The sequence below is a fragment of the Podarcis vaucheri genome (assembly GCF_965113315.1).
Source record: "Podarcis vaucheri genome assembly, chromosome: 3".
Taxonomy (NCBI): domain Eukaryota; kingdom Metazoa; phylum Chordata; class Lepidosauria; order Squamata; family Lacertidae; genus Podarcis; species Podarcis vaucheri.
Window position 1 is genome coordinate 48,099,627 of NC_138761.1, and position 24,434 is coordinate 48,124,060.

Consider the following 24,434-nt stretch of genomic DNA (forward strand, 5'->3'; position numbering starts at 1 on the left):
AGTAAAGCAATTTTATTTATTAGCAAATGACAGATGTAGATAAGCTTGACCTCTCATGCATTAATATGCAAAAAGAACAAGGATTTAAGTCTAGCCTTAGGAATGTAAGTGTACTACTGTAAAAATAAGTATGTAATGAGGCCCACACTACTGTGCCAATGCAGGAGGGAAGCATAAGTTAGTGTGCCAGTATTCCACTTATGGGCACTATATATTCTACCACTTACTAAAGAACGATGGTGAATGCTGCAGTTCTTCATTCCTTCATTCTTCATTCCTTGCACCGGTGGATGAAGGAATCAGGGTAGCAGGTCCTTTCTCCCATGTGGTGGTGTGACTATGGAGCACTCAGGCAGCGATCCTATACCCCACTGAGCGGGTGGGGGGCAGGCATGGTGTAGGATTGTGCTGTAAGTAGCTGTGTTTACTTAGTAGTGTTATGCTTGCTAGTAATGCAGTGCCCTCAGGCCAGGTGGACAATGAGAATACCTCAGTTTTTAATTCTCTAGATCTTATGATTATATCTATAATAATGAGAGTAGCATTTATTATAGTCCCATCCACTTCTAAAAGTTAGCAGCGTAGCACAAACCATGGGTTAAATGCATTTCCATTAAGTTGGCTAAAGCTTACCTTTTCTCAATGAGGCATGGCACTGTTTTTACAGAGAAATTTATTAACAAAGTACACCTGGTAATTTGTCTAGTAAATAAGCGTTCCATTTTTCATATCAAGGTTCTTCCAGAAAATAGTTTTTAAAAAATCAACATATGACGTGTTAGAGGCTTTGCTAGCAGCATACAACTGTTTATTGAAAGATGTGAAGGCAGCAGTTACCATCGGACTAGAATGGAGTCTTCATTTTCAATAGAGTAAAACTGCAATGGCTTCAGGTCATTGTCTAGTTCAAATTCCTTGCCTTTCATCTAGGATAAGAAAATATCCAGATATTAGACTATTTTATTCTTGCATAACTTTTTTAAAAAGGCAAAAGATGTGAGATCAAGCAGCTGCTACCTCTCAAAAGAAAGCTGAACAAGGTCTAAAATTATGGTTATGGTTACTGTCCTTTACAGGAATCAAATAATTCAATAGTGTTAGAGTGCAGTGTTGACAGTAGCAGTGTGACAAATTGTATTCTGTATTGTATGAACATGAGCTTACTTTAGAACTTTCGTAGGATAGCTTCAGTTCTGAACCTGGGATTTTAAGTAGCCGATACAGCAATCCTTTAACCTTCTGGATAGTCATAGACTCTGTATAGGGAAAAGAAAATTGATCAACTTCAAATAATTACCTTTTAATGCATTTAAGTAGATTTCCTGAAGTTGCTCTCTTGAAGCAATTAGCAGAAGCACCTCAGTTTGACATAAAGGTAATAATATAAAAACTATAAACCAAATTGGAGTTTCTATAGTATATGTATACAACACACTGACTGACCTAAGTGACCTTCAGGACTTAGTTTATGGCATTTGCTCTTTTGTACTTTGACTGAAGCTCTTCCCTCTGCAAAAAATGATTGTCATTCTAGGAACTTACGACAAGGTCCAAAATCGTGTATATTAATTAGTTCTAGTTTACCACTAGCTTTATGTGCTTGCATTACAAACCAATACATATGAACATGGAGGTGTATTTTTGTAATGAGACTTGAAGGAGTAAGTTAGTTTTTTAAAACTATCTTTAAATTTGAGCAATGCAAGATATTGGCTATTGTGGGTAATCCCCTTCCCCTTTCATTTAAAGCTTTATCTGAAGGCACAGCAATAGTGAGTTACTCTATTGTCACAAAATGTACTTAGAAAAATATTTTTCTATTAACTTTTTGGAAAAGCTGTATATTTTATGCAACTTGTGATAAATGTGATTTTTATTTTAGAATAAATACTTTTCAAAATACAGTGTTCAAATTCATTAAGATCATTTGATCACATGGGTCATACAAGTGTGTTAAACTATATTCCTGCTACCCCACTAAGAAATTCCCAAGGAGAATGATGGGATTTGTATCCATGGAATATATGCTATTTCTTCTTCCACAAGATAGATTCAAAAGTCAGGTCAGTTTTGCCTACATTGGGATATTACACAAGAATGGAAATGGGTCTTGGCTTTGTGTGTCCCCGTCCACCAGAAAAATACTTCCACTTTGTTACACTGGCATTTATTTTACTTGGGACCTGTATGTAATTCTGTAAGCTGCTGCTTAAATGCTTTAACAATTAAGTCAGCAGAGACTACTCTATGCTGGTTCATCAAGTAAGTACTAAAGGTGTAAAATTTTGAAGCAGGGCAGAGAACTGGGCTTTTTAAGGGAAAACAGGACATAGTATTGAAATATGCAATTTTCCTTTCAAACTTATTTTACTGCTTTAACAAAAAGCTAGCATATAAATTGGTATTATTTGTCATGTTTACTCATAAGTAAAGCCCACGTAAGCATGCAAAAGCTTGCAGACCCAAAAGTATAAATACTTTACGCTGCAGTTCTATACATGTCTCTCAGAAGTAAGTCCAATTAAAGTTCGATCATATTTAAGTGAGTATAGAATTGCAGCCTTAAGTTTTATATAAGCTAAAGGAGTGAAGACATGGGATACTTGCTCCTAATGCCTCCAAACAAGATCACCAGACAGCCGGCATAAGGCAAGAAAATGATGGCCCTGTATGTTCTTAAGAAGGCAGCACCCTCTAGGTGCAGAAATTAATCTTGATTCTGAATGTTGTATTCTAATAACGACAGGAATTACCACCCTCTAATGTTGCCGATTATCTTACACAAAAGATAATCTTGCATATATTCCTAATCTATTTAGCTTTCCCACAAATACTCCCCGTTAAGCAGATGCTGCTGTAAGAGGATTCACCATTTAATCAAAATACATACTTGAACAACTAGACTGAAGTTTTGAATGTATTAAGCAGTCATCCAACCTAATGGGGTGGGGGGAATCCTAATTAGGGTACTCTGTAAAAAATTTACAATAGCCTAATTTCTCTTCTTCTGCTTCAAAGGAATACTCTTTTAAAGATGCTTCTTACATCAGTGTGCAGGCTGAGGATGATTCTGCTGCCTTCAAAAAGGCAGAATGAGGCTAGTTTTTCAATGCGTTTTTACAATGGAAGGAAAACTGGGTGGTATCCAATGAAATAGGATTAACGCAAGGACTTTTGGCTGTGCAATAGAACTTACAGGTCAGGTCCTCTCCCTGAGCATCTCCTAAATCTGTTCTGGGTTTCCCCTCAAACTTCTGGGACAGATTTGGGGAGGGAGATGGGGATGCACAGGGAGTTCTGTTAAATCAACAAAAATCCTTGCTGTAATCCAACTAACTTTGTTGGATAGTGCTTTATGTACCCTTGAAGAACTTAATCCACTTTATGTGAAAACACTTAAACATGAGGTAGCCAAGAAGCACAAAATAATTCTGACACGCAGAAACAACAGGCTATGTCAAATGATGAAATCCTGGCTTAATATGCCATGATATAAATTTAATAAATAATAATGATATACCTAAGTTCTGTGCACCAGCATACAGTTGCTTTATGCAAGCTGAGAAACAAGTCAGGGAGCCACAGTTAACCGTAAATTATTTATTACATGCCAAATGGGACTGATGGTTTATGACTTTCAAAGAAGCTTGGACTCTTAAGCTAACTTTAAACCATAGCTGGCTTGTGTAGAAGCCATTAACCCTGGTTCTCATGTAATGGGAAGTTAGATTAACTCTGTATTCCTGGGTTTCCCTAGTCACCTGAATGAGTTGTATGTTGGTGCACAGAACTCAAGCATATCTTCGTTTATTAAGCTGGGATTTGATCATGCCTGAAATCAACTGTCCTTACCTGGCAGTTTCTTCTCTATGGGCTTCTGATCAGGTCTGTCAGGACACTTAAAGGTTAAAGCTTAAAAAATAAAGAACAGTGAGAAGCTGATGTAATACTAACATTTTATACAATGTATATTAGTTATAGGCAAGGGAAAAAACCTTATGCATATTTCCAATTAACCCCTAATGCACTGCTGAGTGTAAGAATTCTTAACACTAAAAAGCGTATGGCAAGTTCAAAGGCAATAGATTAATACTGATAAGTTACAATACCTGGGCAGGACTATATCCTAAGAAACAATTTCAGGGTGCCAAAAAAGTGAGAAACTTTGCTTGACATAACTGGGTCACACCACAACGGTACAAGCAGAGTTTAAAATGCCTTTGGGTCAGGGGAAAGTGGATGTTACCATGCCTACTTGTTACCAAATACACTAAGAGTATTCCTTCCCCTCTAAAATAAGCACATCCATCTGAAAGCATTTTTAAAAAACCTCTGGCCTCACCAGGAATCCTGAGTGCGCTGAGGAATATTAAACTTAGATTCAAGTAATAGTTGTAATATCACATGCTGCTTGTCACATATAGCAGGGATGCAGAACATGCAACCTTCCCAGTGTTGCTGGACAACACACATCATCCTCAGTCTCCAGCCATGCCGGCTGGAGCTGATGGGAGTTCAGAGGCCAACATCCTCTGGAGAGAGACAGGTCCCATACCCCTGATGTGTAGTAATAGGAATCATGACCTCAACACCCCACATCCTTGTTGGTTTAAGGCTGCAGAAGCTATACGGCGAGGAGGGGAGGAGTCATCAGTTTAATAGTCTGTTGGGGATGTGTACAACATCATAACTGAGACATTCTTTTAAAAAGTCACCTGCTCTGCAAATACTGTACTGTAGCCTTATAAACTTCTTTAAATACTTTTCTTTAGTTTGGCCTTATATCTTACCCAACAGCTGACTTTTTAGTGAGAAGGGCTGTTCTCTTTTCAGCTCTCCATCTTCAGGGGCACCATATTCTGTTACGGAAAAATGACAAGAATGGCAATTCACTTAATGCTTAAAACAAAATATTAGTCTTGTGGGTAGGTTCGCTCATGCTGGCAGGTAAAAGAGGGGCTGCAACTTCTCAAAGTTTCAGACATTTCTGATGGGCATTAATGGCTACACAAGGGGAGCAATGAAGAAAAAGATCTGATGTAGAAAGGTCTGAAAGAGCTCATAAGCACATTCATCTAGAAGGTATTAAAAGCTTCCACGCACCCAGGAATCCCTCATTACCAGAAAGAACATACTTATAAGCCCTGATCAAACCTTTGCTCAAATCAAAAAGCTCATGTGCACAGCAGGTGTGTCCTACAGTGACTGACCTTGCAAACACATATCACATGAGAATCAGAAAAGCCAATATTTTATTATTCTACGTTATGAATTCTGCCAGGGTGCAAGAGAGAAGCAGTTGCTGGGAGAGCATCTCCTCTTGGCTACAGACAGGTTACACTGCAGGGATACTGAGAGGAAGATGTAGTCACTCGGCATTCCAGATAATGCTGGCAACTGGGTTTTGCCCCACCAAAAAGAAAGACTATTGAGTTTTATTCTCTGTGCTGTAGTTCCAAGGGACTGGAGCAGGAAACCTTGGACCATGAGGGCCACATTGCTTCCTGGACAACCTTCTGAGAGCTGCGTGCCAGTGCTGCGTTGAGCCAGAGGCAAAAGTGGGTGCAAGAATGGACGTTACTTTACCTTTTTCAGCAGGCTACATTCCAGCTACAGCAAAAGCCAGCAGTCTCTAATTAGCTTCACCTCCAAAATCTCCCCCAGGCAACAAAAAGGTATTACTGCAGTTCAAGGACATGTACCAGCCAAGTAAAAGCAACCAAAGAGGGCACAGCAGGGCTGGTGAAGGATATGGCCTGTGGATGGGCATGGTCTGTAGAGTCTTGAGAGCCAAACAGAGATGACCGGAGGGCCACATTTCTTTGAAGCTGCAAAGATATGTTCCGTGCCAATATGCTTTCTCCTCCCTCTCCCATGGCAGGAAACAAGTCAAGTTTCAGGTTGGTGGCAGACAGGCTACCCTTCTCCATCCTTGAAAGATGTGGGCTAGATACTACTGAGCTCAAAGATGCTGGAAAGTGGTGGAAGTGTTGGGCCGGATTCAACTAACCCAGGGGAATAGTGAAAGGGATAGTCACTCTACTTTTTGCCTAGAAACCTGACCCTGCTTGTAGCAAGAGGTGATGATATTCCCAGACTGATTATTGCTTTCCCCTGCCATCTCCAAGAATGTCCAAGAAAGTAGAATGCACTTCCTTACAGAACTGTGAAAGGATTATACCAAGGCAGGCAGCCATCTTAAAACAAGTAAAAAAGCTAGACGAAAAACCCTTCTACTGACACCATACTTACTGTCACAGAGTAACTGGAACCTGGGGTGAGCAGCAAGGAATTCCTCACTTGGATTGTTTTTGTTTGGATCCTGATTACCACCAGCCTTTAACCAATCGAGGCCATATTTTTTCCTGTAGTCAAGTTCTGCTCCTTTCCTTTCCTGAGGGGTGATCTGTGACAAAACAAGGACATATTTCTGCAACATATCACCAGAACAGCCGTTACCAGTTTATATAAAGAAAAGTGTATAAGATCAAGAAGGCTATAGTTTATGTCATTTCTGTTTGTAAGATGGACCATGAAAACTGCCGGGTCTTTTCATGTAAGCAACTGGGAATGGCTTCAACTCCAGAAGGGTTTTCAAATTAGCAAATGATACAACTTAACACAGCTCCAGCTCCTTTTCTACTATAGATGGCTTTTGGGCTTTGGATTTCTCAAGCAGCACTCACCCCTGCTACGTTACAAACTGCTGCTGTACACTAAAAGGACTTCTGAAAACAGTCTGTAACGTGGCAAAAAGAAAATAAGGCAAATTTCTCAAGCCCTGGGAGTGCCTGAAGCCAGAGTTTCTGTAATGAGACTATTAGCCCACCACCATCTCACAGAAAGAAAGGTAAGCGAATTTCATTTGAGGTACCTATAAACATCATTTGATTACCATAGAAAGAAGGGGTCTTAAGTCCCAGCCCTAAGCATCAACCCCAAAGGAAACAGCCAGCATTGGGTATAACAACTGCTGACCCTGAGCAACAGAATATCCTGGGTGGTTTACTGCTGCTTCACCCAGTTTAGTAAAAGGTACAGTACCAAAAGGTACAGAACTACATGAATCAGAAATGCAGAGAACCAGCATGGTTCAAATGATACTAAGATTTAAAACGTATTTACAGTAAGCCCACATTTAACTAGTCCGCATTCAGCTTTATATGCTTGACAAATGATTTTATTTTTTTTAAGTGGTAAGGGGACAGGCACCTGGGCAAAAAAAAGGGGGGGGGGCTTTGGCAATTTCACTCACCACTGAACCTGTGCTTTGACTTCATGCAATTTTGGCTTTAGGTGCGATCCCCAGAATGCAACCCACGTGTAAATTCCGGTTTACTGCATATAATTTCAACATTGCAGTAGGCGTATGCTACCCTTGCCTTGTTTCTGCTACACTGGTGCAAACTGTTCTGTGTGCTGTCAAAAGTTACACAATCTTCAGCAATGGGATGCTTTTCCAGCATCCAAGTTTAAATAACCCAAATTCACAAAAAGTCAACAACACAATCAAAAGATGAAGCTTATTTTTAAAGTCTCTTCTTTCGGATCACATTTTTGGTCATCTGAGAAAACTGATCACACCAAGAACAATTAATTCCATGTTATGGTTTGTATCTAAAGTTCTCAGGCACAAGAAACACTTTTCACGCTCCTCAGTGCTGCTAATTGAAAAGAAACTACATACCTCAGACTTGTTCAAAAAACGTAATTGGCCTATTTTGGCAATAATAAGCTGCTTCACAGTCGCTGTGTTTTTGTCTATATCCATTAAAGGGTTATTCCGGCAATCTAGAGATTGAAGCTTTTGTAGTTTATCAAGTTCATTGATAACGAACCACTGAAACAAGAAAATGGAAAAAATATGCCAACATTGAAACAAAAATTTCCTCTGCTGCATATTAAATGCTACACGAGGCTCTCATAATGGCCACTATTGGAATGGCAATGTATTACATTAAACACAAGTAAGTCATGCTATTTCACTTAATTATCTACATAATGCTTAGAAACTAAGAGTAAACCCTAAAGCTGGGGAAAGCTGGGGAAACAAATATTGCTTGGTCTCACACTAGTATATTTCAACTTCTACAGCTAAAGAGTCATAATTCTGAAGCAGTTTTAACTCTATTCTTCTGTTTCTGGCAAAGGGAACTAAAATGAGGAAATTGCTCAGATTTTTCTTAAACTAACCCAGAAATCAGCTTGCAACAATCAGGGGCTCAAAATCTCAATAGGCTGTGTATAGAGGCAGTGACTTAATTTGTTACCTCTTACTGTTATTGTGGAACTTGCTCCATAGCAAAAGCTTAATGAAAACAAGAATAGTGTGTGTGTGTGCGCGTGTGCGCGTGCGTACACGCACACACAAAATTCATACCCAGAGAAACTCACTGAAATCAACAGGCATAGCTAATTTCAGTCCATTGGTTTCTATGGCTCTGCTCTAATTATGACTTAGATAAATCCTTTACATTTTATATTGTACAGTTCATATTGCTAAGAAAAAACAGCCAGCAACTTATTCAACAAAAGCAAAGTTCTTGATTTTGAAGGTACTCTATTATTATTTCAGTCTAGGGATGGATACAATACACAGTGCATAGTCCCTACATCAACCCCTTGCATAGTATATGCCACAAATATCATGCCAGCCAAATGCCCTGGCCTGACATTGTAACATTTTCACTGTGTACTCTCAATTGACTGAAGGTCTGTTTTGAAAGTTTAAAAGATAAAAGGCAGTGTTAAGTTATAAGACACCAGTGTCCACCCTTCTATACACAATTCAATGCATTACATCAATATTTTACTTACTTCTGCTATTCTGTTGTCCTTTATTATAAGATGTGTTAAAGAAGGGAACATTTTGGTCTTGCAACCTTCAAAGAAGAAAAAGAAGAAAAATGAATAAACTGATAATAGTAAAGAAAAATGAATACACACAAAAAATGTTAACGGTGCTCAGTTTCCTTCAGTTTACTTACCAAATTCTACATCAGGAAAATGTATGGAAGAAATTCCATTGTTTGAAAATATTAGTGTTTCTAATCTGAAATTTAAAGTCAGAGTAAGGCAGTTAAAATATAAGTTAATAATATATAATATAAGCACGTATTAAAGCAGGCACTATGCTCTGATTAATCAAATCCTAAAAAAGAAAGAAAGAAGATTCCTCAATGGAAATAAAATTATGGAAAGGAAAATATTGCTTGAGAAAACAGAAGGTAAGAAAAGCAAATCCAGATCTAGAGAAAAGGACACCTGGAAGCCAGCAGCAGCAAGTGCTTCAAGGCATAGATTCAAACACATTTTGATGGTATATGTTGTATTTAAAGCAGTCTGTTGCATCACTAGAGCAGACCTCTGCTTGCACCACAGGAATTTCACCTTCCTCCAATCCCAATGCACCCTCAAAATATGCTCCAGAGGCAGGTCAGGGGACTGGAACAGATTTAGGGGCATCTAGAAGAGACAACAGGAAGGTGAAATCCAGCTGAATGAGTAGAAGTTTGCTGATGCCCACAGTGTGTAAGCTGCAGCCAATATTCATGGAGTTTTTGTCTGGTATAAACAAAACATGGTTTAAGCTCAATGCACAACATCTTCCTTGGCATCCCATTAAGTTACTTAAAAAAAAGAGAGATGGACAGAAATCGATTATAGACTACAGACACTCTGTCTTCAAAATGGGAACGTGGTAGAAATGAAATGGCTATGTGGTAGAGCAAAGTAGAAGAACTACATCTGTTCTTTGGAGGAATCGCCAATACATTCTGCAAAAAATGTAACTCTTGATCATTCTATATGGCTGGTGCACCACAGATGTTAGCTTCCATGACCAAAAAATCAAGAGGGGGACACAAGATTGTGAATTACCCCCCTCAGATCTTTGGCTCTAGCATGTCTTCATCCAGCTGGCCTTAACCCATGGTTAAGTTTTACACAAACGGTGAAATTAGCAATAGTACAGTGTTACATTTACCTTGGGAGATCTGCAAGTAGAAGAAGCTGATTTTCATCTGTTAACAGGTTGTCTGAAAGGTTTAACCATTTCAAGTTATGTAGGACATCAATAGGTCTGAGGGAAGATATCATATTTAAGAGTATAATAAAAACATTAAGAAATGTAACTGATTTCTTGTCCCTTTGCCACATTATACGACGTGGGAATTAACTGTTTGCTTTAGCCCCTGTAATACTGGAGTGCTATATAAAGCTCAATGATCACAGAGAACAATTTATCCAGGATTGGTTCCATGAATTTGTGCTTGATGAAGAACTCAAAAGTTGCCAGCTCTCGCCAGCTTTTAGAGGTATTTACCTACAAGATGCAAGGAATGGAGTATAAGCAGATTCCCAAATCAGACCACTGGGTCATCCTAGCTTAGTACTATTCATTCTAACTAGCATGGCTGGTCAGTCTCATATTTCCCCCCAAAACCTGGTACCCAAGGTCCACAACTTGAGGAGCTCAAAATTGAAAATTCCCCATTGTACGAAGTACCAAGCTGAAAACATTTATGTTCTCTCAACGGGAAAATCCTCTAGAACATTCAGGAATCAATTGGATTCAGCACCATCATTCAAAATTATTAGCGTGGCATAATACTTAATGTTCAACCAGCATTCTAATAAGGAATATCACAATTCAAGAATGCTTATGGCATTTACAGTTACTCTCATACCTTTTTAAAAGTGAAATGTCATTGGCAGTGAGATGTAGTTCTTCAAGAGCTGGCCACCCAGTAGCACATAAAAGAACCTAATGGGAAAACCTCACTTAGCATAAAAATACCATTTTGTATATCTTATATACATTGTATACTGGTATACCTTAACAGACATACATTAGAACAAAACAGCACCAGATTTATTTATTTAACGACCACTGGCTTAGATCTTATTTCAAAGATTGGGGAAGTTCTCTAGTATGAATGCCCTTGTTCAGATTCTACTGCAAGCCACTTTCAGGGGTCTCACAACAGGTAACATGAGGCAATATCTTTTTTCCTTTAGAGGTATTAAGAAGCCTTCCTTTTTATGCTTCACATAAAAAATGCCAATACTATGTTTTGCTATATTTTTTAGTAATATATATGTTTAAAGTGTCTAAAAGCAATTATCAAACGTAACTGGAAGTGTTTCATCACAATGAAGTATTTTCAGCTTTAATATTCGCAGCATACAACTCAACCCTAAATATCTTTGCTGATAGGTTCCAGTGGCTTCAGTAGAACTTCAAAGTTAAATGTGATTAGAAAGGCAAACACACATGATTTGTCTAGGTGAAAGTTAATAAAATCAATTTTATTAGGATTTTGTACTTCACATGGTGCAGTACTGTTGACACCAGTTATTTATGTGCAGCAATATTGCTGTATTGAAAAAAGTGAAGGTCTTTAAATTGTGTCATCCTTAATAACTTTTATCAGGTATCTTGTTTGTATGGCTTTCTTAGGGTATATTTCAGCCAGATACTGCCTGGGTACAATCAAATTTTCTATTAACATAAAGATGAGCACTTCCCCTGGGGTTTTGATAGGGATAATTTTTCAGGATCTCACAGGAAGATTAGTTTTGTATTTGTGAATTGAAGGCAACTGAAGATCTCCTTCCTTATTTATGCTTTTGCTATGAACATAAGTATTGATGAACTCATGTTGCCTATAAACTACAAATGATTTTGTAAGTGAAGACCCATAACAATCTTTAAATATTTTGTGACAAAAACAAAGCCATATGATTACGGTCATACCAAGCAAATCCAATGCAATATTAAATTACATTACCTCTGTCCATGTCACTCCTGTTTGATTAAGTGCTAAAGTCTTGAGATTACAAAATGTTGTTGAAGCAGGTGGTGGAGTAGATGGAAATTTCATTTTGTTCTGACTATGTAAAAATAGAAAAAAGTGTCTTGCTTTTAGTGAATGGAACAAGTTCAAATCAATTATCTTTGTTAGTTAATACACATTTTAAATCATGTGCTTAAGGCAAAGTAAGTTTATAACCCTTCTGTTAGATTCCTGTAAATTACTATCATGTTTAAGATAATACAGGTAACTCACAATTTATGCAATTTAACTTGTGCACATTCAGCTTTACACGCTTAGCAATAAAAAAAAGGGGGGGCCAGGGATCCAGGAAAAAAACTTCAGCAATCCCACCTGTCATTGTACCGAATGCATTTTGACTATACACAACTTTGATTTAATGCAAAACCCTGTAAAGTAACCCTCATGTAACTGAGAGTTGCTCATATTTTAAGTATCAACTGGAAGTAGTCAGATTACAGTGGTACCTCGGGTTACATACGCTTCAGGTTACAAACGCTTCAGGTTACAGACTCTGCTAACCCAGAAATAGTACCTTGGGTTAAGAACTTTGTTTCAGGATGAGAACAGAAATCGTGCAGCAGCGGCACAGTGGCAGCGGGAGGCCCCATTAGCTAAAGTGGTACCTTAGGTTAAGAACAGCTTCAGGTTAAGAACGGACCTCCAGAACGAATTAAGTTCTTAACCCGAGGTACCACTGTATATTTTAAACAAATTGTACAAATGTTGTATTTCAGAGATAGATTAAGCCAAACTATTTTTTATGTATGTGCAAATGTTAATAAGTTGTCAGTGAAGTAAGCCACAGCAAAGTGCCAACCAACTGGCAAATCATTCAACCAAGGGCCAGTAATCTGATTCATGATCAACTCTCCCAATATTTCTATTTTTAGTGTAAAGCAGTTGAAGGGGTCTCAGATTTGATGGGAACAGTGGTGCATGCATGTGAAGGGAGTAATCCTTTCCCTTCTGCCATTTCCCCATGTTTTCCCCAGAAGAGCATATGGCAGCTGGGACGTGTGTAGGTTTAAGATCAGGAAAACAGCACAGGGAAAGTGTTGGAAAAACATCGCCTGCTGCTACAAATAAGAGCCTCTTGCTGATGCTTAACTAAAAATAGAAACTCTGGGAGATCTGATCCTGGATTTCTCATGTTGTGTAGATACCCCCAGTTTGGAATCTCAGCTCCCGGATTCTTAGATTTTCCAGAAAGCAACAGAGCGTCACTGTTCCTTGCCCAATTCACATTACAGTGGTGCCTCGCAAGACGAAAAGAATCCCTTCTGTGATTCTCTTCGTCTAGCGGTTTCTTCGTCTTGCGAAGCAAGCCCATTGACGGATTAGCAGATTAGCGCTATTAGCGGCTTATCTGCTGATCGGATCAGCTGATAAGTGGCTTAGCGGCTTAGAAAAAGGGGGGGAGGGGGAAAAACCAGCAGGAACTCGCAAGACATTGTCGTCTTGCGAAGCAAGCCCATAGGAAATTTGTTTTGCGAAGCACCTCCAAAACGGAAAACTCTTTCGTCTAGCGAGTTTTCCGTTTTGCGAGGCATTCGTCTTGTGGGGCACCACTGTAAATTCTTTATGCTGCTCCACATTACTGTCAGCTTGGAATGGATAAGTATGAAACACTTTTAAGATTCTTACGTCTTACATATCAGACATGTCCAAGGTGTCAATTGCGATCGACTAGTCGATCCTGGGATGAATTCTGGCTGATCGCCATGCCCCCTCTGCTGGAGACGTGCCTGAGCAGCCACCACCTCAGGGGAAGCAGGCTGTTTTGACACTGTGTGCGCACCCACACCTTCCATCGGTGCCCGCCCACCCATCTTGTGTTAGGATTTTTATCTATCTGAGCTGCTCCAGCGAGTGGTATTATTGTACTATGTTTTGTATACATCATGTGAGTGTCTGAGTGAGCGTGAGACAGGAAGTCTGAGTACAGTTGGAAGTTAGTTTCACTTCTGTATGTGATGCAGTTCTGTACTGGTTTTCAGAACATGCTGATGGAATCTCTGTATTATAAGACTGGGAATGAAGCAGTTTAGAGCTACTGCTATGATAAAAGCCAGAAGACTAGTGTGCTCTTTTCAAGAGAGAGGGGTCGCTTATTATCGGTCTCTCTGGACTGCGGGAGATTTACGGCCAGAGAGGACCACCGGAGAGACGCCCCAAAGACTTGGGAAGTTGGCAGCCTTCCCGGGTGTGTTTCCAACACCTTGCACCCACCCCAGCCATGGTGGGGAGACACAGCTGGCGGTGGGGGCAGCCAGCGGCGTGCGCATTCCTCCCTCCACCTACCGCTGCTGTCAACCCTGCACCCATCTCGGGGGACGCAGCCAGCAGCCAGCGCCCACCTGCCCACATCCCTGCGCTCTCAGGGGAAGCAGTGGGCGGTGCGTGCCCACCCACCCTGCACCCATCCCTGGGTGGTATATCACTGCCAGTTTTTATACTGGATCGTTTATCACAGCCTACTTCAAGTTGGACATGCCTGTTATATATCAACATTACAAAGCCTTTAAAGGATTTCAGTTTCTTTGTTGCTAATATGTTAATGAATAAACTTTCCTTTGCCAACATCTGGATTCGAAACACACTAACCTCAACATTATTTTCTAATTTGAAAATCAAATAATTAATAGTTTAAAAACACATAATTGTACGTCAGCAACAAATTATTTGCAAAGCACTGAAAGTTCAGCTGAGCCTACAAAGGGATCCTCGTGCCCATTTTAATCCAATCATCATTCAAGGGTAGGACTTTTAAATGGTTATTTTCATGGGTTTTGACAAAATTAGAATATACCACATAAAATAAAGCAAGGCAAAGATAAATACATTCAGTGATATCTGTCTTAATCAGTCAGAAGAGACCCACTGAAATTAGAGGACTCAAGTTGGTCCTACTTAGTCAATTGATTTCAATGGAACTACTCTGATAACCACTTACATACTATGAAATATGAAGTACCGCATAAGTACCTGAGATTAAGTATTTCTAGATTTTCAACTTGGCTTGCAATGCCTATCACTTCCTTCCAAGAAGACAAAAGATTTTTCGATAGACTTATTTGCTTGACATCTGGGCATGAACATTAAAGAAAAATGTAACTGAATTGTGAAGCTCAAGTAGTAGGACCTTGCATCTTGTTACTTTTACAGTCAATGTTTCTAGAACATGTCATTAGTAAAACACCTTGAAAAGAGGTACTGCTTAAAGGTATAGCTCTCACTCATCTGCATTCCTTCTATCATTCCTAAGTAGAACACCCAATTCTTTGACATTTTGATATGCTTCTCACTTTAAGTGATCCTAGCTGCAAAAATAAGAATGTTTTATCTAGTTGATTTTAATTATGCTACCTCTTCCTCTGCTGTAAAGTTAACAAGTGCTGCCTTCTGAACCTGTGTTTCCAAACCAATTCAGACCTACCGCTAACCATGACTGTTTTTCCAGGTGAATAAAGGGAGACTTTATTCTGAGTAACACCTTTTGCAATTGGGTTCTGTCCATATGCAGGCTAATAATCTTTCCCCTCCTATCCAGACTAGTAACTTTTGCACATTTATCTCCAAGTCTGAAATTCTGGGCTACATGGACGAACAGACTGACTTGCCGTAAGACAATTTCCCGTTTCTCTAAACCTCTGCACAGCTTGCAGTCAATACTGTGCAACAGATAAACCTTTCACAATTTTTTTAAAAAAATTACTTGTGGGAATTGATAGCAACTAATTCAGCAGTTTTATTTTTTTTAAAAAAAGGATACTGGGGCATGCTCTTCTGATTTCTTCTTCTGGACCAGCAAGGCTTACTGCACATTCGTCTACTGAGATGTCAGTTAATGTATTCAATTGCCTGCAAGAAAGGAGTGTCTCAGCATAGAGCACTTTAGTGAAAAGCAGGAGTGAGGAACCTTCAGACTATGGACCAAACAGTCTCTCCCTAGGTCATGCTGCCCCCACCCTGCTCTGTACCCTCCTTAACTGCCAGAAACACATTAAATGACATTCTTATATACTGTTCATTTGCCAGAGAAAGCATACTTGCATTTGTTTTTCTTTAATGGAATCAAACCCAACAGTTTCTACGATCTTGCTTCCAAACGCTAATGATGATTCTGTCCCATCCTCGGCATCTTTTTCATCTTCATTCAATCCATACTGCTTCTTGACAGCAGAAAGGAAATCTACTCCAAAATTTGCCTTGCTTGGACGGATAAAGGATCCACCTGTGGGGTGCCTGGAAGGAAAATATAGAAAATTACAGAATTATAAACCACTTTTCTGTCAAAAAATAAGCTTCTGCTGTTGACATTTTAGTAATACCTTTGTTTCAGAACTGTAAGCCTCTTAATATAATAATAATAATTTTTTATTTATACCCCACCCTCCCCGGCCAGAGCCAGGCTCAGTGTGGCTAACATCAATAAAATTACAATAAAACATAATGGGGGTGGGATGATGGACAAATAAAACACCAGTTTATTAAAATACAATTTAAAATGCAGCTTCATTTTAATAGTAGCCCATAAATCAAAACCATAAGGGGAGGGAAACATAAGGGTCAGAATGAGTCCAAACCAAAGGCCCTGTGGAAAGATGTCAAGTCCTGCAGGGCGCTAGTTTCTTGTGACAGAGCGTTCCAACAAGTCGGGGCCAGTGCTGAAAAGGCCCTAGGCCTAGTTGAGACCAATCTAACCTCCTTGAGGCTCTGGACCTCCAAAGTGTTGTTATTTGTGGACCTTAAGGTCCTCCGCGGGACACACCAGGAGAAGCGGTCCCATAGGTACAAGGGTCCTAGGCCGCATAGGGCTTTAAACCTCTTGGAGGTGGGTATGATAATAATGCAATAAACACACTTACCAGCACTACAGAGCTTCACATACACTCTCAGCAATCCTTACAGTAGCTCTGCAAGGTGTCAATATTATTGTATCTACAGAGCTGTGCTAAATTAATAAATGTACACTTGTTCAGGGGCACTGAGACACTTGACTCTAACTGATTCATAGGCCAATTGCTTAGTCTTCGCCCCTCCAAACCTAATAATAAGTATTGCAGACAGCCTAAAACAAGAGAGCTTTTAGGAAAAGACAAAGACTGCTGATGGAAACTCTTCTTTCATTCATTTCTCAAACAGTTTAGTAACATTTGCCACAAAAATACTATGCAGATATTCAGAATTCTTGTATGCAACATGACATTATATTAAATGTCTTTCTTTTTTTTCTTTTTTTGCTAAAAATCTTCCTCTTCCTCTTTACTTGGTTACTTCAGAACTGGATTACTGCAATGCACTCTGTGTGGGGCTTCCCTCACGCTTGATCTGGAAGCTACAGTTAGTGCATACTGGTGCAGCACGATTGCTGACAGGCCTTGTCAGTATATAACATCTGTGCTCTAGAGATCTGCTCTGGTTGCTGATTTGCTACCAGGCCAGGTTTAAGGTGTTTCTATCAAATATAAATCCCTTACCAATTTGGGACCAGTTTACCCAGGAGAGCGCCTTACCCCACATTTGCCCACTCAACCGCCTTGCTCAGATGCTCAGAGAGCTGAGGTAATTTTAATCTGTCCCAGTATCTTAACTTTGTATATTCTAGTGTACTATTGTAAACTTTTCTTCACTTTATTGTTTTATCTTTTTGACAGCTGCTTTGAGGTTTGTTTGTTTTTTTACAATTTTTTAATGAAATAAATACACACAATCTTGTCCCCATATCCTCTGGTTCATCTGTTTGCTAAAAAAAAGTACTGCATATGTCAATATTAACTCACCTGCATCTGAAATATTGTATTCCTTCATGACTACCATTATGTTTTCCTTTTTCAGGGTTGTCCCATTCCACTCCAAGCCAAAATCCTACAGTAATTATAAACTTTGCTTTTACAAATGCAAAAATCAACATGAAAAGAAATCTGCCCATAATATAATTCGCAAATACTGGCAGAGTCCGCATGACACGCTAAAGCATGGTTTAATGTGACATGAGTGAGCAAAATTAATCAACACCACACTCTCTGCTCTGGGCTTAATAGGCCAAAACCCTTGAAGGTTCAGGAATGAACAAAAAGCCATCTGATGAGTTTTTTTGCTTTTTGCCTCAAAGCTGACACCAGTTTAGTATGAATACTACTTCTAATCCCAATACTAATTTACCCTGGACATCAGAACTGATTAATGAACATTGTGTAAAACATCAGTTAACAACAATTTCAGCTTGATAGTTTTCCATTTTATCAGTACTTGCCATTCTTGGATATTATTTGTATAATAACATGAGTAACTTGCATTTTCCAAATAAATAATGTTTTTTTTTTTTAAATTTCCAGTAGCACCTTAGAGACCAACTAAGTTTGTTCTGGGTATAAGCTTTTGTGTTCATGCACACTTCTTCAGATGCATGCATGCATACAAAAGCTTATACCCAGAACAAACTTAGTTGGTCTCTAAGGTGCTACTGGACAATATTTTAATTTTTTTATTTATTTCGACTGTGTCAGACCAACACGGATACCTACCTGTATCTAGCATTTCCAATATGTTTTTGCTAAAATTAGAAATCATGCTGCAGAATGGTTGCAAAAGCAGAAATTAAGCTCAATTTGCTAATGACGAATCAGGCCTGAACATTTAAGTTTTCCTTCACAGTGCATTCTTCCTAAAGCACTGGAAGCAACTGTCTACTATTGAGAGCAATCATAATCAGTCAGTGACAGCCACAGCCATATCCAAGGCCCAGCCAACTCCTGCCAGTCAATGTGAAAGGGGTAGTTTGACACTCATTTTTGCTGTGCCAGCGCCACTAAAATAAATGTTTGTGTATCATTTTGAATTCAATCAACTTTATTTCCAGCTAGGACTTTAAAGGGCTCCATTGAACCCCTATATAAGATTGATACTATCCAAAACATAGTATGCTAACCTTCCGAAGCAACATACCAAAAGGAATTAATGTTTTATGGCTTTGTTTGCCTTGCCATCCAGTGATAGTATATGATGAAATAAAAAAACATTTTCCTACCTGTTGTAGGAGGAACTTTGCCAGCATAGAGCACAGTTCCATATTCACCATTACGGATGATTCTTCGACCAACTGGATGAGAAGGAATGCTGCTGGTCATCATGAAAAACTGGAGTTCAAGATACTTCTTTAAAGATCTGTGGAATATGACCACAACTATGTGTGAGCCAGGAAAACATAATCTAGATACCCTATTTGTTTGCAAGTCTTCTATCCCACCTTTCCTAAGAAGCATGCCTAGAAGAAGACTTTAATGTCCTATCATCAAGGTGCTGCAGACAAACCCCCAGCACCATCCTGGGCTCCACCCAGCACTGCTGCCGCCCTTGCCATCATCAGCCTTAGCCTAGTGCTGCAATCAGTCGGTCAGTCTCTCTCTCTCACCCACCCCCCCACACCCACCAGTAGGACATGTTTACCTGGCAGGGAGCAGCAGTACTTTGGACAGCCCCTACATCTGAAGAATCAAAGATGTCAGCTGCTAGTGCATACTAGAACTGAGCAATATTTCAGCTGGCATCCAAAGCACCACTGTTGCCTGCTGAGTAACTCTAGTTGGAAGGGTGAGGAAGTGACTAGTGGCAGTAACAGGTGAGCTATGTATGTCTGGTGGTGATGTCAATGCCGACCAAAGGCCCAACGGGGTTGTGGGTTCTACTGCACAATGTGGCCTCCAGCAGTTGCCCCAATATATCAGGAACTCATGCTATGTTGGATGTCAATCAACCAAAGGCTTGGTTAAAAAGGAACATTTTTGCTTGGTGCCTAAAGGTGTATAATGAAGGCACCACACGAACCTCCCTGGGGAGAGCATTCCACAGACGGGGAGCCACTGCAGAAAAGCCTCGTTCTCATGTTGCCACCCTCCGGACCTCTTGTGGAGGAGGGACATGAAGAAGAGGACGTAGCTGGCTATCACCCAAGATCAGTAGACACCCTGGCTATCACTAGACATGGTTCCATTGATTTATTATTATTAATAAAAATAAAAGCAGCTGCAATAATTCAAACTAATACCAAAGTATTAGTATAGCTGCAGTCTAGGAAAAAAGATGAGGGCAATAACTACACACAGTATATTTAACAACAGTTATTATACAAGCTTTTGGCTTCAAGTTCTGTTACACTTATAAGGCAACTGTCAAACATTAACAGTTTTGACACTTAGAAGCATCTACATGAAGTACTAGGGCAACATTCTGTAGCAACGTGAGTCTGAAAAACTTGCATAACCCAATTCTTTTCATCCATGAAGTCAACACCTCCATTTCCAGTTATAGGTGTTGTGAGGGGGCATCTTATCTCTCTGGATCTGAAAGGATTGTTTCACACAATATTCGTAAAGACACTGGCAGAGTGTTTTCTGGGGCAATCCAAGGAATGCTAGTGAAGTGTCATACCATAGGGCTACAGCTCAGCAAAGATGTATCCACCCTTCCCTGGTGACAATAATGCTGTCATTGCTCAGAGCAAGCCCAAATCACATGCAGTGCCTTAGTGCATGTACAGAGTTCCAGTTGAGCTCAGCTCCTTGATGACACACTCTTCAGTCTAAAATAGTTAAGCAAGTTTGGGGAGGGGATGACAGCATTATAGTTTCTTTAACGAGTGTTAAATGCCACAACCAAGGTATGTTAAAGAAATATAAAGAGGCTGGTAAAGAGGCAGTGTAGACAAAACTCAAAGGAACTAGTTCCAAGAAGGCTTTATACTGTATTTTCTCAGTCTTTCCTCCACCAAATGATGAACTACTAAAGGAACTCTCAAGAGCACTCTATGTTATGATAGCTCTAAGGGCAATCCCCCATATGTGCCCACACTACCATAAGGGCAAATAAGACATAGGGTTAGAGAGCACCCCCACTACATACAGCTTCACAAAAATGTTGAAGAGTGCAAAATCCATCAGTAGACTTTTGTACAGATCAACTCCTGCAAACTAGCCACATTTCAATACCACACTACATTGGCATAGCCAGGATTTATGTTAGTGGGGCAGAACCACAGTTAGTTAAATATTTTTATTGATTTCCTTTATTTAGGGAAGAGGCAGTTGCCCCCCACCCCCCAGGCTACACCCATGCCACACTACAAGCATCGCTGAAGCTCAATAAAAACACACTTATTGTTGTTGTTGCAGTGCCAAGAGTTTAGGATGTCTTACAACACTTTAAAGGGACGCGGGTGGTGCTGTGGGTTAAACCACAGAGCCTAGGACTTGCCGATCAGAAGGTCAGCGGTTCGAATCCCCACGACAGGGTGAGCTCCCGTTGCTCAGTCCCTGCTCCTGCCCACCTAGCAGTTTGAGAGCATGTCAAAGTGCAAGTAGATAAATAGGTACCGCTCCGGTGGGAAGGTAAACGGCGTTTCCATGTGCTGCTCTGGTTCACCAGAAGTGGCTTAGTCATGCTGGCCACATGACCCAGAAGCTGTACGCCGGCTCCCTTGGCCAATAAAGTGAGATGAGCGCCGCAACCCAAGAGTCGGCCACGACTGGACCTAATGGTCAGGGGTCCTTTACAACACTTTAAATCAGTGGTTTTCAACCAGTGTGCCACAGCACCTTGGGGTTCCTTGACGGATGGTCTGGGGTACTACAGGCAACACTGGCATCTGTCCCTCTTTTATCCAATGCCCTCTTGCACCCTCTGCCTCCCAAAGGCTTGCACAGTTGTTTATTGCAGCAGCACTGGCTACAAGCTACCCAGGCAAATGGTCCCAATAGGGCTGGGCCAGGAGGTGCTGGTTGCCAGAACTGAGGCATGCTCAGAGTAAGCAAGCAAGTGGGTGAGGGATCCCACCAGCCCTTGATTGTTGGGAATGGACAGGCAAGTGAGAGGCCAGGCAGGCAGGCAGATGCTGCACTGACCTTCTTTGGGCTTGCTGTATGCAAGGCCTGCCTGGGGCTGAAGGGGAGCCTTTCCACCATGCATGCCCGGCAGCACTCCTTGCTGACACTGCTGCCTCCTAAGGTAAGGTGCCAGCCTCACTTTCACCTTAGGCCAGCCTCCGTTGGGCCACTAAGGCTGGGGGCATCCTCTTCCCAGGCCCTTGTGGGGCAATGTGAGGAGGCACCTCTCTTTGGAGCAAGGGTGGCAGCTGCAGCTCTCAAGGAGAGGAGATTGAGGGAACAGGTCACACGGGAGGGTGTTCAATAAAAGGGTGAGAGGCTGCCAGCTCTGCAGGCAAGGGGTGACATAACTCGTCTCCTGAGTCCCACAGGGGTACTGCAGAAAGAATGTATTTGGTCAAAGGCACCGTAGGCTGGAAAAGGTTGGAAACCTGCTTTAAATCAACAATTTTTTTTAAAAAAAAACCCTACACACACACACACACACAGAGAGAGAGAGAGAGAGAGAGAGAGAGAGGTACCTCAGGTTAAGTACTTAATTCATTCCGGAGGTCCATTCTTGGCCTGAAACTGTTCTTAACCTGAAGCACCACTTTAGCTAATGGGGCCTCTTGCTGCCACCATGCCACCACCCTGCGATTTCTGTTCTCATCCTGAAGCAAAGTTCTTAACCAGAGGTATTGTTTCTGGGTTAGCAGAGTCTGTAACCTGAAGCGTATGTAACCCGAGGTACCACTGTACTGTATAGGGAGAGAGCGCGAACGCGCTTGATTGTAACAAAGTCACTAATCGGTTTAGAAAAATAAAAATAAAACATCGATCATTATCAATATAAAGTTTAAAATAGTTACTTAAAAATATTCAAAAGAGAATGAAAATCAATAGCAACTGCAAATAAATAAATGCCACCCTCCCACAGGTACATTCCAGGGAGAGAGACGCCGAGGCAAGAGGACGGGCAGCTCCTGCTTCTCCCGCCACCGCCAAGGCGCAGCTGCTCGTCCTCCCCGGCGGCCCCGCGGCCTCCGCTTTATAGCAGCCGGCGAAGGAGGAGCCTCCTGTGAGGAGCGAACGGGGCGGGGGCCGGAGACAAGAAGAGCCGGGAAACCCGACACCCCCTTTCTGCCGCCCCGGGGGGAGGGGGAAGGAGGCGGAGGCAAGCCCCCCCGCCGCCCGTTAAGCAGCGCCGCCTCTCACCTTCCGAGGTCTCCGCCGCTTCTCCGCCAGCCCGGAGCGAGCCCCTTCTCTCCGCCCGTCTCAGCCCAGTGTGGCTGTGGGCACAGAGCCCCACCCCCTTCCGCCTCAACCGCCACCTTCGCCTGATGGGGGGGAAAATGCGCCACCGGGGCCTGTCGGCGCAGGCGCGAGCTCCTCCTACCCCCGCTTCCATAATCTCCCTTCGGCTCCCTCCACCGCCCCCGCCCCGCTCCATTTTCTCATTTTCCTCGCTGCTTCCCGATGCACTTCGGGAATTGTAGTACAGAGGAGGAGCATGTCCCCTCTCGGGCTGCGGCAAGAGGGGCTGGTGGAAAACCACGCTACCCAGAAGCCCGCGCGCCGCCCGAGTCTCCGTTTCCATAGAACTGGCGAGAGAATTACATCAGTGTTTCGGAGAGCGGGGCTAATGGCGCTGAGAAGTAGGCGGGCCTTGCTGGTTTGAAGCGGAGAGGCAAGGCGGGGAGAGGGCGGGCTTGCAGCTGTCACTCACGCTTCGGGTTTTGGGGGAGGGTAGTGAACAGCTTGGAGAGGTGCCGCTGCTGTCGCCGTCGCCACCGGGGTTCGGACGGGCGGGATTGGCCCCCGGTGTCGCCGGGCTTTTAAACACTTTAAAGTTGTTAAATGGTTTGTCTTTTTGTTTTTTAAAGCAGACGCCTGCATTGCAGGGGGTTGGACTAGATGGCCCTTCGGTCTCTCCCAACTCTATCATTCTGTGACAAACTTCCCACTCTTACATTAGAGACAGACCTTTCCTGAAATTTTCACATCTCCCGCATGAAATTCTTTTTCTGAAGTCACCAACATGAAAGGTTTTTATAACAAATCTGGACTTCTAAGAACTACTGTGTATTTCTTAAGCGCACCCACATACCAATATCTGGGAGAGTTCAGATATTCACAACAATACTGCTTAAAAGCAGGTGGGAGAAATCAGTGGTTTTCAGTCAACCGGATGTGTGAGAGTGGCCTAATGTATACAGAGGACAGATCTACTTATTTCTTGGGCCTTACAGGTCAGAGGGCAGCTGCATGCTATTTACATTCCATTCCTGCATTAGTCTAGTAATACAATATGGGATGTGTTAGTCATCAGGGAACAACAGGCTCTCTAGTACACTTGTTAAGTAAACAAAGTTATAAGTAAACAAAGCTAAACTTCAGTTCTCTCCTAGAAAGCAGGTTTGTGCACTGAAGAGCATTTTTTACTTTTTTTACATTTTTGGTTTACAGTACTACACACAGGTCTGGCTGTTTGGATATCTGAATCTGTGGTGTGTATATACAAATGTAATATATAAGTAAATAAATAAAACTGGTTTCGGATACTCATTCCTCATGTTTGGATAGTGTGAACTGTGTGTACACATTTGCAGTCCCCTGAAATGCAACCCCAAAAGCTACTATGAAATCTTAGGACCTCACACAGCCACTTTTTAGAAGACTGCAGATAAGGACAAAAATGGCTTAAATATAGGTGAACACGGGAAGAGTGGGC

The 24,434-nt window shown here is 41.4% G+C and overlaps 1 protein-coding gene across 3 annotated transcripts in view; it reads right to left on the reverse strand.

The window, feature by feature from the left end:
• Nucleotides 1-24: 24 nt before the first annotated feature.
• Nucleotides 25-24,434, reverse strand: part of TBCE (tubulin folding cofactor E) — a 41,615-nt gene continuing 17,205 nt past the window's right edge. The window contains exons 1-17 of one of the 3 annotated variants that reach the window (XM_082215039.1): nucleotides 22,919-23,096; nucleotides 18,871-19,007; nucleotides 17,624-17,708; nucleotides 15,894-16,085; nucleotides 15,613-15,701; nucleotides 14,826-14,925; nucleotides 11,793-11,895; nucleotides 10,689-10,765; nucleotides 9,986-10,081; nucleotides 8,988-9,052; nucleotides 8,818-8,882; nucleotides 7,688-7,840; nucleotides 6,253-6,406; nucleotides 4,791-4,859; nucleotides 3,853-3,912; nucleotides 1,165-1,256; nucleotides 25-926 (exon numbers count right to left, since the gene is read on the reverse strand). In XM_082215039.1, coding sequence (XP_082071165.1) covers nucleotides 834-926; nucleotides 1,165-1,256; nucleotides 3,853-3,912; nucleotides 4,791-4,859; nucleotides 6,253-6,406; nucleotides 7,688-7,840; nucleotides 8,818-8,882; nucleotides 8,988-9,052; nucleotides 9,986-10,081; nucleotides 10,689-10,765; nucleotides 11,793-11,895; nucleotides 14,826-14,925; nucleotides 15,613-15,701; nucleotides 15,894-16,085; nucleotides 17,624-17,708; nucleotides 18,871-18,973 — 1,596 coding nt within the window. In that variant the 5' untranslated portion in view covers nucleotides 18,974-19,007; nucleotides 22,919-23,096 and the 3' untranslated portion in view covers nucleotides 25-833. Of the gene's footprint in view, nucleotides 1,257-3,852; nucleotides 3,913-4,790; nucleotides 4,860-6,252; nucleotides 6,407-7,687; nucleotides 7,841-8,817; nucleotides 8,883-8,987; nucleotides 9,053-9,985; nucleotides 10,082-10,688; nucleotides 10,766-11,792; nucleotides 11,896-14,825; nucleotides 14,926-15,612; nucleotides 15,702-15,893; nucleotides 16,086-17,623; nucleotides 17,709-18,870; nucleotides 19,008-22,918; nucleotides 23,264-24,434 lie in introns of those variants that run through there. The other 2 variants (XM_082215041.1, XM_082215040.1) reach the window with 2 other exon arrangements.